General features: G+C 40.8%; 1 protein-coding gene across 13 annotated transcripts in view; it reads left to right on the plus strand.

Annotated features, from left to right (window-relative positions):
* MCTP2 (multiple C2 and transmembrane domain containing 2) overlaps nucleotides 1–14,385 on the plus strand; it is a 121,504-nt gene that overhangs the window by 103,956 nt on the left and 3,163 nt on the right. For 12 of the 13 annotated variants that reach the window (XM_075764207.1, XM_075764206.1, XM_075764209.1 and 9 more), the window contains 3 exons: nucleotides 8,120–8,229; nucleotides 10,566–10,675; nucleotides 12,886–12,983. In XM_075764207.1, the coding sequence (XP_075620322.1) occupies nucleotides 8,120–8,229; nucleotides 10,566–10,675; nucleotides 12,886–12,983 (318 nt within the window). The remainder of the gene's footprint in view (nucleotides 1–8,119; nucleotides 8,230–10,565; nucleotides 10,676–12,885; nucleotides 12,984–14,385) is intronic. The other variant, XM_075764211.1, reaches the window with a different exon arrangement.

A 14,385-nucleotide genomic window follows, 5' to 3' on the forward strand; every position in this document is an offset into this window, starting at 1 on the left:
TTGCCTTAATGTCTTGGTCCTGTGCTGGGTAGATCCCCCCTGCATCAGTGATGGACCATGCTTGCACTGTGATGACTTGCATCTTTAGTACATTAGGTTATTCTAAGTGACTTTTCCAAGTCTGAGGGTGGCCGATGCTCTCTAGGGAGTGTAAGAAAAATGTAGTTTTATGACATTATCTTATGGCAATGTCAACATTTAAACAGAAAACTATACTTTAAAAAGAAGTCTGTGTATTTTTTTTTTCCCCCTCTAATACAAGAGCTCCTAAAGTTGAAATCTGCTAGTTGGGTTGTGGTATACGAGGTCACTGTTTCTGTTTCCTATCATCCTGCTGTATCAAAATACTCACACACATAGCCTTTCTGGGTTCTGCTGCATGTTAGACATAACAGACCATGCTTCTGGGAATTGTAACACACCCTCTCAGAGATGAACTGTTTACAAATTATAAATACACAGACACTTAGTTCAAAAACCCAAGAGCAGATTAACTCCCTCCACCTAAACTATCTGTCTTAAATGACAGGGCTTAATTGCCAACTCCCCCTTTTTCCCGCCCCCCTCCCCTCCCCAAATACCAGCATGGAGGACTGTAAAAGATAAGAGAGCTCTGTCCCTTTGGCACAAGCTGTTTGGTGGATGAATGCCTTCTCGGATTCGTGCCATCTTGGACATAGAGTTCAGGCTGTGTCGTGTCAGCTCTGGGGTCTGTCAGACTGTCTGAATAAGAGTTGTTTTTAAATTACATCACTGAAACATCTTTCTCCCGCCAGCAGAAAGGTATAGACAAGTTACATGCAGCTCAATGTAAGCTGTCTGATCATTGACCATTTCTATTTATTTTACTTTTTTTTTTTCTTTTTTCACAACAACTGTAGAGCTTCAAGAGCAGACAGTTACCTTGTTGAATGAGTGTATCATTCAATGGGACTGGAAAGAGTTTTGGAGTCTGCTCATGATTTTGTTACCTGGATAAAAGCTTGCATCTCCTACAAAACAGACAAAACTTGAATTACTACTCTTTCCAGGGCTGGTAATTAATTCAAAAGAAAATCAGAGACAAAACTAAAGCAACAACAATTCCTTTTTTGGTTTTTTGTGGGGTTTTTGTTTGTTTGTTTGGTTTGGTTTTTTTCTTTTCTTGGAGGGTTCCTATCCAGTGGTGAGCCAACGTAGCCCTACTTGGCTAGTGGGATGTAATAGGGAAGGATTGGATGACAGTTTAGCTTTTAGCCAAGTTATTTGGCAACTTCCAAGAAATGTTTAGTATCTCATGTATTGGAAAAAAGATAATTGGGGGAAACAAAATCTCCAAAGAAGAAAAATTCCATGTTTCTAGTGTAGGAAATTCTCTGTCAAAAATAGGTACCCAAAAATATACAAAGTTTTATGAGCACAGTTCAAAAAGACTCCAGCCAAATGAATTAAAGTCAAATTCATCCAGTAGCAAACAGCTGACATTTTCCATTTGAGTTAGATTCAGCATGTGGAAACCTTCCGTATGGATCTTATTTGTACGGGTGGATTACGATGAAAATTGCATTAATTTACTCCACAGTAAAGGTCAGTAATTGAAACATGAACCAAGAGTCTATTGTGTAAGATGCTATATCCCCATACTTAGGAAAGGTCATTCAAGACAATATAATCTCATTGTTTTCTTCCCTGGAAGTATAAATAATTTCGTTAGTTTTTCTTTTTCTCTTCAATATAACAATTGCAATATCATATTTCAACATCTCCCATTAAGATTGCTGAAGAGAAATAATGGTAAAGACTTGAAAATACCTCATGATACAGAGGGTATGTTCAGACTAACAAGGAACACCCACCTTCTCCACAAAATTATGGCAAGATCATGTCCTAAAAAACCCCAGAAGGTGTGGTTTTGTATAGGTGTGGACTCCCTTAAATTGTTGTTCTTTCTTCAGTTGGGTCTTTGTGGCTCCTCTCTCACTGCTTCCTAATGAGTCTATGCACAGACCATGAATACATTAGTGATGGAGAAGCCTAAGGGACAGATTCTGCTACTTGCCTGAGCTATGCTCGGTGCAAAGCTGGAGGATGGGACGCTTCTAAGCACACGTAATCATCTGGTCTTGCAACCGTCTTGACTAAAGTGGAATATAAGATTCCAGGTATCACTTAAGACACAATTATAGCTTCTGTAAGTTTTCTCTAAGCTTCATATTAACCTAATCAACTTCTGGTTAAGACAGAGTGCAGGGATTGCTCTGGTTGTGCTTTGCTCTTTGTTTGGGAACCTCCTGTGTACAAGAAACTGGAAGATAAATGGTCTGTTGTTATTTCTTATTTACACTGCAGCATTGTTTAGGACTGCTCTTATCCATAGGTATCCCATAAATTGGCACAATCCTTGTCCCAGCATCGTGACCCACCCATTCATAGGTTTAGGTGTGATGGGAGAGAGGAATTGAAAGGAGAGACTTGCAGAGGACTTTTAGACATCCTGGGGGCTGTGGTATGGCTGTCCTCACATAGAAACCTTATGGCACTCTAAAATAGTGCCTCGTGCCCTGGAGGTAGGTAAGTCCACACTGTAACTTCTCTAAATCTATGCAGGAATATTAAGTAGCACTAGTCAGGTCACTGAACCGAACACATAAACCTCAGGGAATTCTTGTCCCATAAAAATTCCAACTATTTAAAATGTTGTTAAAATTTCTTTTGAATCGGGCAGATTTATGAATAGATCTATCTTTCTCCTATACCCCAAATTACTAAAGGTCATTACCTAGATTATAGATGATGATCCAGTAGTTTAAGTCTAATCACCATGTGATTGTTCTTGGGTCTCGTGTATTTCCAGGAGAAAGCACTTATTTTGACCACAGTTGTTTTCTTTCCCCTTCCCTTTTTTAAATCGAAGATGACTGATGACTTTTTAATCTCCATTCAGGCTTCTTTCTTGTGTCTTCTTATGCACACATTCCGCACCTGAATGGTGCTTTATTTTGTTGTGACTACCAGTATTGCTTTAAAACTTGAAGCAATGCCACCAGACTTTGTGTTACTTTACATGTCTATGAAAACGTGAGCAAGTACAGAAAATGCCTCTTTAACCCCCTGCATTTTCACGCCTGTGTAGAGAGAAAGCAACAGAGTTATGACCTAAGCCTCTCCACATAAGCTTTTTCTTGGGTTGGGCTTAGGAGACTTTTGCTGCTCCTCTGTGCGCAGTTGAGATTCGTCAACAATGTAAGCCAAGAAGGTGTAAGCATTGCTGAACAAGGTGTGAAGCAGTCGCCTTCTGCCTTTTAGCCAGTGTTCCCCCAGCCCTAGCTGCAGGATGATGTGCCATCACTTTTAAAATGTGTCCTTTAAGGCCGATGGTGCTCTCCTTCATATCAATCTGAAGTGATTCTATTGGCTCTGGTGGAATTATTCCAGATTTCACACCTTTTTAACTGAGAGCATAAATTGACCTGTATGTGTTGCATTTCCTCTATTTGGTAATTATTTCAAGTACACTCAGATTCGCTAAATTTCCACAGCCAAGCAGGCACATTTGCAGCATGGTGTTAATAAACAAAAAGATCCTGTGATGCACAGTTTTGGGACTGCACGAGGCAATCGCTCAGCGTTTGTCAGCCGTCCTCTCCTCCACACGCAGCAGACATTGTGGCACAGGGCAAGACAGTGACTCAGCAAGGCAGATTGCTGGGATCCTTTCAGCCGCCTGTGGCTCCCACCAAAGGCAGGATCCAGTTCAAGGTTGCTGTGGTGACTATTTTCAAAGCTCTGCCCGGAATTCGTTTTAGCTACCAAGAGACTGTCTGTCACTCCATGGCTACCACCTCCCACAGGAGCTTCGTTCTGCTGCTAGACTGAAGCTGTTAGTGAACCGTTCCCTGCAGACAATAGAGGCCAGTGGTCTACTGTTTATACTCAATAAAATCTTTTTGGTTTCTGAAGTTCTTCATCTACGACTCTTTTGGCCTTTAAGATGTTGTTTGGCACAGATTTTGCTGGACACACCAGTAAGGTTGGAGTTCTGTAGTCTGACACAGAGCAAGTTGCAAGTGAAATCCAACTTTGGCAAAGTCTGCTTTTCTCTAAATAACTACAGAACTATTAAAAACCCAGAATAGTAGTGGAGCAAAACAGCATGCATGCCTGAGCTTTTTTCCTTTCTTTCCCCTTTCCATCAGTCTTGTTTGTTGCTGATACACTGTGATTTTGTATCTGGTGTGTGGGATAAATCCCAGTAAAACATTGCCCTAATGTACTTGTATCAGCAGTGGCATAATGAGATAGCTTCTGTAAAAAAGCTAATCCTGAAATTTAGGCCCAAGGTTAAGCAGACTAACTCTTCAAATTCATGAAGATATTCAAGATTTTCATTCCTTAGTTGCCTGTATCGTGTTTTTTTTCTCCTTTTGCATTAATACCAATTTATTTTTTCTCCTCCCCTTTTCCTCATCCTTGCCCCCAAGTGTTCTTCAGCTTTTATATATTGAGTTTCCCTTGGCATGCTAAAAATCTGCTGATGAATACCACTTGTTTGAAAGTTGTCTGCAAGATTTCTTTTTGTGCGAGTGTTTTATATGAAATTCAAGCAAGCAAGTATTTAGAACTTAGGCTTGAGCCTAAGTTTTCAGTTGTGTGTGCCCCATATTTTACACACTTCCAAAGTCTTCATCATTAATTTTGTGGACGTGTGACGGTCTCTTTTGCAAGTGTCCCTGAATGACTGGGAGCGGCATAATGTTGTAGGGAAGTAAAGGAAGATCACAGAGCTCTAGTAATCCTTTAAGTGTGTTTACATGTCCTGTTTATTAACTGTTACATATTTCAGAAACAGAAAAATCTAGAAGCACCTTTCTTTCATCACGGCAGAGATTTGGTGCCTTCATTTACAAGTTTAAGTTGATGTATGATAGCTGGACACAAAAGATTTAATTTCTGAATTTGCTGGCTGTTGTACGTTTGGTGTTTTGTTTTGGGTTTTTTTTTTTTTTCTGCCCCTGACATGCTTAATCTTTTGTAAGACCCCTTTTGTGTTTTAGTTCAGGCAATTAATGTAGAAATGAAGGTTTCTTAAATCAGAATATGCAAGGAAGATTTGAAGTAACACACTGATTATATAATTAATTCTCAGTTGTAAATTCATTTTGATGGAGTTAATTCTTTCCCAGAGGCTGAAGACTAGTTTTGGTCCACCCACAGTGCTGTAATCAGCTAAGAAAGAAAGAAGAAAAAGGCCTTGAAGGAATGGAAGTTTCACGACTGGTTTTAGGAAAAAAAAAATGCCAGAAACAGGCAGGATATTTTATTTTTAATTCAAGCAAAAGCTTCTGAGCTGTGATTTTGAACCATGGGTAGCCAAATCCTGTTTTCAAGCAGCATAATACGTTGAGTCCCAAAAGAAATCAGAAAGGAACAATACCTGAGGAGGATGGAGAAAAATTATCTGGGTGTTGGAACCTTGCACAGATGGGGAAAGTGTGTTTAGTGGAAGATGTATTTAGGATCATTTTTTACATCTTCCACAAATATGGTAATGCTCAAATATAGCTTTCTGTACGACAGTTGCTGTTTCCTAATAAATATGGACCAGTGACTGTCATCTTGATGGACTATGAACTCTCTTACTGCTTCCAACAGTCTTTTGTGAGGTGCTGACTTCAGAAAGCATAAACAGCACTCCAAAACCTAAATAATTTGAAAAATCCTGTTTGTCGTACTTCATTTGTCTGGTGCTTTCTTGCTTAACCAGTGACCTAATCATCCTGTAGATGTGTTTAGACTGCAGGTTTCCAGAACAAAACAATAATAACAAAGAGAAAATGTTGACAGATTTCCAGGATTTTCAATGATTCTGCACACATATTGCAGTGTATACTGCTAGGACAGTTGCTAGCCTGTTTTAGTCTCTAATAACTTTATTTCATTTACAAGGCTTTCTAATCCCGGTCTGTCTCTGCCTTTTCCTTGTTGGGCATATTTTGTGTTATAAATTGAAAATGCCATTGTCTAGGGGTGATTTTAGCATGAGTGCTAGGTAAGAATATGCATGCAATTGTCGTTACATCCTAGGAACTGGTAGTTTCTGTCTTTTTTTTTTAGTCTGTTTGGTGGCTGCAGCAGAAGTTATGTTGTGTTGGTTAAACTGCATTATCACCACATTTCTAAGCTCAATCGAAGACGTGTAAATGAAGTCAGCATGATGCAGATAGAGCTGACAGATGATCTTCCTTGCAGCTCTGGGTAGCAAGAGTAGGCTTGCCCTGGAATATCGCTTTATCTAAAGTGGTTTCTTTATCCCTCTGAATTTGGACAGCATGAAATTCCCATTGGCTGGTTGTCTATGAACTGCTCCCCAACTTCTGCTTCCAAGTTTGGTGTAAAAAAGCTAACTATGGCTAAGGGACCATTGTACCATTCTAGGGAGTGAATAGTTAAATATATTCTTAATGTGTCATTTACATTTGAGCCTAACAAGGTTATAACTGGAGTTGTGTGAAAATGACTTTTTGGTGCTATTTTCACATAAACTGACTATTTATTTATTTATTTTGTTCTGGGGTTATTTCACACCCCAAGGGTTTCATTTTTGTTGGTTGTTTTATTAATGCGAAAATACTCATTTTCACACCCAAATGTGTGATTATTTAAAATGCTGCTTCTATTCATTGTGCACTCACTTGCAACCTAAAGGCAAATATTCAAATGTCTGGAGCTTGTCTCGATAACTCCCTGGTGGTTTTGGTTGGCTTTTTAAACTCAAAAATTACTGCGAAGAGAAATGGGCAGTGAGTCATTCAAAGAGTTACAAGGGCTATGCTGTTATGTCTGCCTCTCAGCATCCAAGGATGCTTCCTGTGTTATTCCAGCATACGACGCCGTAGCGTGGTGCCCTCTCATACGCACAAACCTTACAGCACAGTAGTGCCAAAAGGCTGTAGCCATGTGCCTTCACCTCTCTGGCCCAGTGTTACTTTAAGTAGCCTCTGACCCTCTCTCCTACATGGAGAAACAACGTGGGTTCACAACACAGAAGCAGAATTGCAGCAGTGTTGATCTGAGTGGCTCTGGCCCTTGCTTAATCCCACCCACGCTTTCCCCTGCCCTGGCTCGTGAAGACCACGGAGAATGTGGATGCAACTTGTGTTTTACCAGCATCTCCCCTCTTTGGGCACTGACTGGTTAAAACACAAGTTAAAATGTCTTTTTTTTTTTTTTTTTTTTTTTAAATTGGGCTGATTTTGGAGAGTCTAAATGTGATGTAAAATCAGTGTCCAGGGCTCTGCGTTTTGTAATAAGTGAATGTTTTGCTGATTTCTTGCTAGAATATCTGCAACCACACCAATTTGCATGCCTGTGTATGTGTTAGATTGCTGGCAAAGAAATGCTGAATGCTGATAATTGTATACTGATTTCCAAGGCTGATTTAAGTCATTTTTGATTTTTAATTCATTCTGTGCTTCCTTTTTATTTCTGCACATGTGTAGTAATGTCCTGTAATGTTGTTGCCTAAAATAAACAGTAAGAAATGAAGTTGTGAGATGGCTGCTGTAAAAGGAAAATGACTTTTTTTTTCCTTTGATTCTTTTTTTTTTTTCAGTAAAAGAATAGGTCTCTGTATACAGAATGTTCAAAAAAAAATACTGCATTCACTATCTTGCTGCTAATTTATATACAGAAAACAGCATGGCTGTTCAGAGTCTACAAAGCTCAGAAAAGTGATATTCTGAAGTTCTGCACAATAATATTCTTGTTTTTGAGAAGCTCTGAGCACCCAGCACTCCTCTACAGGTTAGCTGGACTCAGGGGTGCTCAGCACCTCTTCTGGTTTGGGATGCAGCTGGGCTTTTTGGTGAGAGCCTGATCTGAGATCCTGCAGTCAATTTGTGTGAGAAGATAAATAAACCTCTACTCATGGGCTGAGGAAAAGGAAGAAAATATAGGGATCTGTATGTCTTCATGTTAATTGTATATGATAAACCCAGAATGTGTGTTCTCTTCTTCCTTCAGTGATAGACTTGAGTACATGGATGCATCAGTGGTACTGGGAATCTTTCTTCATGTATCTGTGAACATGTTAGCAAATACGAATGTATAAAAAGTTTTGGTTTTCTTTTGTTTTTGTTAGGAATCTGAAAAAAAGGGGTTAATTGACAGAATCCACATGGTCCAAGAAATCATCATAGCTGTTCAAAGCATCCTAGAAGAAGTAGCATCATTTGGAGAGAGGATTAAAAAGTAAGTGATACTTTTTCCTTGCTTAGCCATGATTTGCAATGAAGCAAAGCCAGGAGGACTGAGGTAGAGTGAATTTCTTGCTCCAGAAATGACTACAAGGTGCAGCAGGAGAGCCTGTCCAGTCCTACCACCATTCCTTCTTCTCATGGAGCTCTTTACTCCAAAAACCTAGAGAAGAGGAGAAGCCATGTGCTCTGCTGATATAGCTCTCACATTCACCCATTTGCTGAGATTTTTGGTCTCGTCTGTCTGTGATGGGGTAGGGAGTCATGATGCCACACAAGGGAAAATAGTGCTTGAAGATGTGACCACAGAAGTATCAAGGCTTTTTATTTCCTTCACAGAAAGTAGGTAAGAATGGATTGTTGGTGTTGCCTTTCCCACGCCCTCCTTGCCCTCGCCTGGTTGCAGGGGTTACCAGTCACTTATTTCCCTGGCCAATGCATTGATGTTTTTCTGTCTTTACCATTTTGAGCTGTCTGCTTCCTGCTGGTGCCACAAGGAAGCCCGAAAGGGGTTTTCTGGGTCTCGTTGCAAGGGGAGGCAGATAGGGTATTCCTGACCTTACAAAGGAGGGAGGTGAAGAGCCTAAAAAAAAATTCCACACACAAACTTTTATAACCCAATCTTTATCGGAGCTTAATTGACCCACATTGTTTTCTGTTTTGAACACAAAGTGATGGTTTGTGATCAAGCCACTCTAATGTGGAGCTGGGTTCAAGCTAAAAATACAGCAAGCGCATCTGCTGTGGTTCCACGCCGGACACCCCAGCTGGGGTGGAAGTGGCCCAGAGATGTATTCCAGTCTATGAACAGGGCACTGTTCTGCCCAGCTGTGTGGCAGGAAGACTCACAGTGCTTAAGCACTATTAATTCTTGTATTCATTTTGGTAACAATGGTCTTAAAGAACACATTGGGTATTAATGTGGATGCCCGATGTAATTTCAGAAGAATTCCATTGTAACTCAACAGTAATGTACCATTAAAAATTTGCCACCAAAGTTTTTCTGTAAGTGACAGACTGAATTGTGCTACAGTTTCCGTCTGTCACTCTAGTTATACAGTCATAGGGAGTTTTAACAGTTTAACTGGATTGAGCTGTTTTGCTATTTTTTTTTTTACTTTAGCTTAAGCTAGGTTGATTGATAATGATGGGTCCTCTCCCACCTAACTTTACTTAATATTTAACATCTATTGAGGCTTAAAAGTAATTCTTCTAGCATCCTATTAATTTTGTCTGTCAAGGGAAGTTCATCTTATTTTATAGCCTGATAAGTGGTCCATATTCATTCTCTCTTCTTCCTACTCCCCGTCATCATGATGTGATGGAGCAGGCAGATTGTATGAAACAGAGATGCCCAGATCCGTAAATCCACCTGTGGACTAATTGGCATTCCTGTAGGTCAGATATCTCAATGTTTGGTGCATACAGGTATCTTATAAGGGCACAGAGTAGTAAAGTAACTTCAGAGATGTGTTAGCCATAGCTACTTGCCTTAAGTCCATCGTAGGCTTACAGATGAGTGGTCTGAGTGAAATGAAGTCCTGTTTTGTGCTACAGTGCTGCAACAGTCTGACTGTGGTGGCTGAGCCTCTGGAGAGTGCTCCTCTTGGGAAAAAATCTGATGCAGGTTGGTGGTGTGCAGAAGCCTGGATTGCTGCTAGCATACTATAGTTTACCCAAGACAGCCTCCTATATACAGTATAGTAAGGGGTTGTTGAAAACAAGAAAGTAGAAGCAAATATATAAATATTGAGAGATTTTTGTAGAATATTATTCCCTAATAGTATACAGAGAAATGATTTTAACTGAGCTTTTAAGGTTTAGCATCAGTCATAATCCATTCCAAGTTATTGGCGGGGTCGAACCTGGCTACCTGCCACATTTGAATCATGCACTGACACACATCCCATGTCATCTCCACCGTGGTCCAGTGGAGCCAGCTCAGATGGCTTGCACCTGCGGCATGGCCTCGTCTCCAGATCAGATAATCTGTCCATGAATAATGGAGAGCTGACCGGTGAGGAGAGATGTGTAACAAGTGCGACATGTATAAGAAGAAACAAAAACAACTCGCTACATGCCTAACAACTTCACTGAGCTCCCCAGAGACTATCTTCTCTCTCCTTATCATGATATCTGCCTCTCAGATATCTCCCTTAATCCATTATAGCATCCAGATGCAGGAATCTGCTTTCCAAAGGGTCTGCAATTTACAGTGCACTTGAATGCAGCGAGCCCTGCAAACAGGTCATTAAACTATTATTGGGTAGCAGAGTACAAGCAGTGTCCAAGAGCAGAAACATTGAGAAGGATTATTTTTCTTCTTTACAGCACATTCAACTGGACAGTGCCTTTCCTCTCTGTCTTGGCGTGCTTGGTCCTGGCAGCAGCAACAGTTATTTTGTATTTTATACCACTGAGGTACATTGTTTTAATCTGGGGTAAGTACTCCACTGTGTCTCATTTGCATGCAATAAATACAATATATATCTACAGAATGAAATCAAACAAGCTTTAAATGACCTGTTACACAGCCAATCAAGTGCTGTTGATTAGAGGTGAATAACTAGGCTATGAACTTCCTAAAATTACCATTTTTCCCTCCCCGGATGATCGGATGATCTGCTTTTCTTAGGATTCTTTATAAATTTCCAACAGCATCACAAGAGCAGCATTAGTTTAAATAAGCTACTTGCAATATTATTATTATTCTGCAGGAGAGTAATTAGCTTCATGGTGCTGGAGCCCCCTGGTTGGAAAATGGTGGGGAGTGGTCAAGATGTGTTTGAAGACCTGGACCACAGAGGCTGGGACCCCGGGAACCTTTTGGGTCTTAACTCCCCCACAATCTGGAGGAGCAGTGTGCCCAGTACCCCATGGTCTGACCAGAGGCACTGGGCATCTCTGTGTCAGGGGTTGGAAGGGAGTTGTATGGAGGTGTGTCATGAAGTAAAAGAGGAGCTTTTAAAAATGAAAACTTTCCTGGTGGTGTTATGAAGAAGAGTAAGGTTCTTTCACAAAAGGAGATGGCATTCCAGCTGCTGAAGAGTTTCTTTATCTCAAAATGGCCTTCTATCTTATTTAGGATGATAACGCTTTATCTCAGCCTTGAGGTAAAATGGCTGAGAAGGTAATACAGGTAATCCTCACCGAACTGCTGAAGCTCAGACCCGGTGAGGCTCTGGGCTGTGGGGACCCCCTGTTTGCCCTGCCAGGGCTGAGCCATCTGCTGCTGTCTTGGCTCTCCTGGATGCTGAAAAGGGAGGGAATGAGAAGGTGGCAGTATGAAAAGCCAGTCTTGGGCAAAAAGTAAACGAAATAAAGGATTAAACCAAAGAAAACAAAGGGCAAAAGGGAAGGAGAAAAATTACTAGGAGTAAAAAGTTCAGTAACAAAATATTGCTGTTCTGGTCTGGAAGACATGGTGAGTACGTGAAAACTATACATCCGTTCAACCTCATCTAGACTGACAGGGCCTTCAAATATGATACATGTTAAACAACTACCCTGTGGCAAGGCCTCAAAAGACCTTATGGTATTTTCTGTTTTTTAAAAATCAGGTACACAGAAAATTGTGTTGGCATTTTGCTACGAGTATGCGGCTTAAAAGCCGAATCTCAGATGTGAAGCAGGTACATTTCAGAGAGAGGAGGAGGCTGGAGCAGCCATCACATTTGAAATCACTTTCAGGGAAACTGCTATGAGATTTTTGAACAGGGACACAATGGAATTGAATGCTATATTATGATTCTCAGAGGCAACCAACGTTTGAATTTTTTTGCTATTCTTTAAAATGGATTAGCTGATTTTCTTCACCTAATGATCCTTCTGCTCTTCTACCACACATTTACGCAGCCACACTACTGGTTGCTGTTTCTCAGTGGGGAAGTGGCAATAGGGTGTTAAGTGACTGCATTGGCACAAGGGGAGAGCTGCGAAGGGTGCTCGGGTCTCTCCTTTTCTCATCCCAGTCCATGCAATAGAGATGGTGCTGGCTGAGGGCTGCTCCTCACTCCCTTTCCTCAAAGGCAGAAGACCTCATGATCTTCACAGTAATATGAACAATACACTTCTATGGATCTTCCCCCACCAGGGACCACCTCCGATAGCTGAAGCTGGAGAACACTGTTAATGCTGTTGCTGCAGTTAATAAGTCAAATTGTTCGATATCAAAATAAAGTAAACCTTTTGATGAGTTTTTACAGTTTCTCACAGCATCTTAATATGGCCTTTACCCTGCCCAATTATATTCAGAGTCCTTCAGTTTCCTGGGCAAGAGGAGAGGGAATGTCTTTGGTCACGTAGGATAGCAGATTTAACAGCAGTCTCAGCTGCAAATTTGTGTATTGTCCCCACAGTATCCCCCAGAATGAATGCATGCTGCAATCTCTTTTTGCCACGTTGCTGACAAGAGATGATCCCCAAAGCAGAGAAATACCTTTATAAATAATGTCCTCTACTTCCTCCAGGAGGCAGTTGTGAATGATTCCCCATGACAGGGAACATGTGCATGGCTTTAAGTCCGAGGCACTGTTTTCACACTAATTTTTACTTGTGAATTCCTCTCCCCTTTTTCACCTTGCCTGAACAATTTAGGAAGGAGGGAGAGAAAGGGGTTGTATTATTTTGTTTGCTTTTTTTTTTTTCCTAGGCATAAATAAATTTACTAAGAAGCTTAGAAATCCCTATGCCATCGACAATAATGAGTTACTAGATTTCCTCTCCAGGGTACCATCCGATGTTCAAAAGGTAGGTAATGAATGGCCACCGCCAACAGAGGCAAGGAGCGGCACTGAGAGCGGCTGGGTGCTCTGCTTGGGGAATACGATGCCAGTGCACATTTGAATAATGGAGATAAGGAATTGGGGAAAATCCACAAAGGGAGGAGGGGGGAGGGTGTTAGAAGAGCGGGGAGCCAAAATCCTTTGTCAGAAGGATAAAATGATTGCAGAAAAATTGTCCTGGAAAGACCTACTTAAAAATGATCTGGAAAATCACCCAGCACGGTTACTGAACTATGGTTTCCGTCACCTTTCTGCTCTGGTATTTGCACAGAGAGAAGAGAAAAATAGTCTTTTTGATAGAGATAACCATCCAAAAGGATTTGCTGAATTCTCACTTTTCTCACGTTGGTGGGGGGGGAGGGACACAACACATTATTTCCATGACTTTGTGCTTGCTGTGGTCTTTTTCACATCAGCTGTCCCTCAAAATTCTTCCTCCCCACCCACCTTGAGCTCCAGACCTCCCTTGGACAATGCTCCGCTCATCTTTTTCTTTAAAAAAGCCTTGAGATGTGTATAAAATACTCTGCAGTTAATCAGATCAATCTTCTACCATTATGGAATTATAGCTTTTAATCTAACCGGAATCTATCCTCCCTCAATTTCAGTCAAGTCTCCTCTCTTCTCCTATTTCTTTTAAACAACAACACTGTCTTCAGTAATCTCGCCTATCTTCCTGGAAATTATTTGAACAATAAGTCCTTTAGAATGTCAAGATCTGTTTATTTCTCTTGAAGGAAGGAAAATAGTCTCTCTGGGTAATGAAGCCACACAACATAAAGGATTCTTTCTTTTGTTTTAATCAACTGGAATCTGTGTCCTCAGGCCCTGATCTTGATGCCCTGGATCCCACTGACATTGTACCTTGCTTTGTGAATCGTGGTGCTTTCACAGTGAGGTGCTGCTCACGGTGAACAAGGGGATCACAGTCTCGCCTGTAGTGATTTTACTCTGTTGGAGACAGAAAAATAATTGTCTACATGCAGTGTCGAGGCATCTGGTAGAAACAAGGTTGGAAAAGGCTTCTGGTGACATTTATCTCAAGAGGCCACCAGATTGGTTGGTGGCAGCACTAATAACTTGAGAGGAATCTCGCCAGAGACTGGTGGGAGGAAAAAAGCTAAACAGAAATGATCACAGAGACATTAAGCTTCAGTGTATTTTTATTTTTTTGTCATTGCTTTTGTAGAGCACGCTGGATTTGCAGTGATGGTTTGCATATGCCCTTTTAGTGTTTATGTTTGAAGATAAGCTGCTTTTCTATTTATGCTTTATTTAACATTTACATTTATAACATTTCCTTGAGTGGTTTCTATCATTTTGGGATGCTTTGAGCTCTCCAGTGAAAATGATAACCATTTTCTATG

This window comes from Balearica regulorum, chromosome 12, assembly GCF_011004875.1.
Source record: "Balearica regulorum gibbericeps isolate bBalReg1 chromosome 12, bBalReg1.pri, whole genome shotgun sequence".
Taxonomy (NCBI): Eukaryota; Metazoa; Chordata; class Aves; order Gruiformes; family Gruidae; genus Balearica; species Balearica regulorum.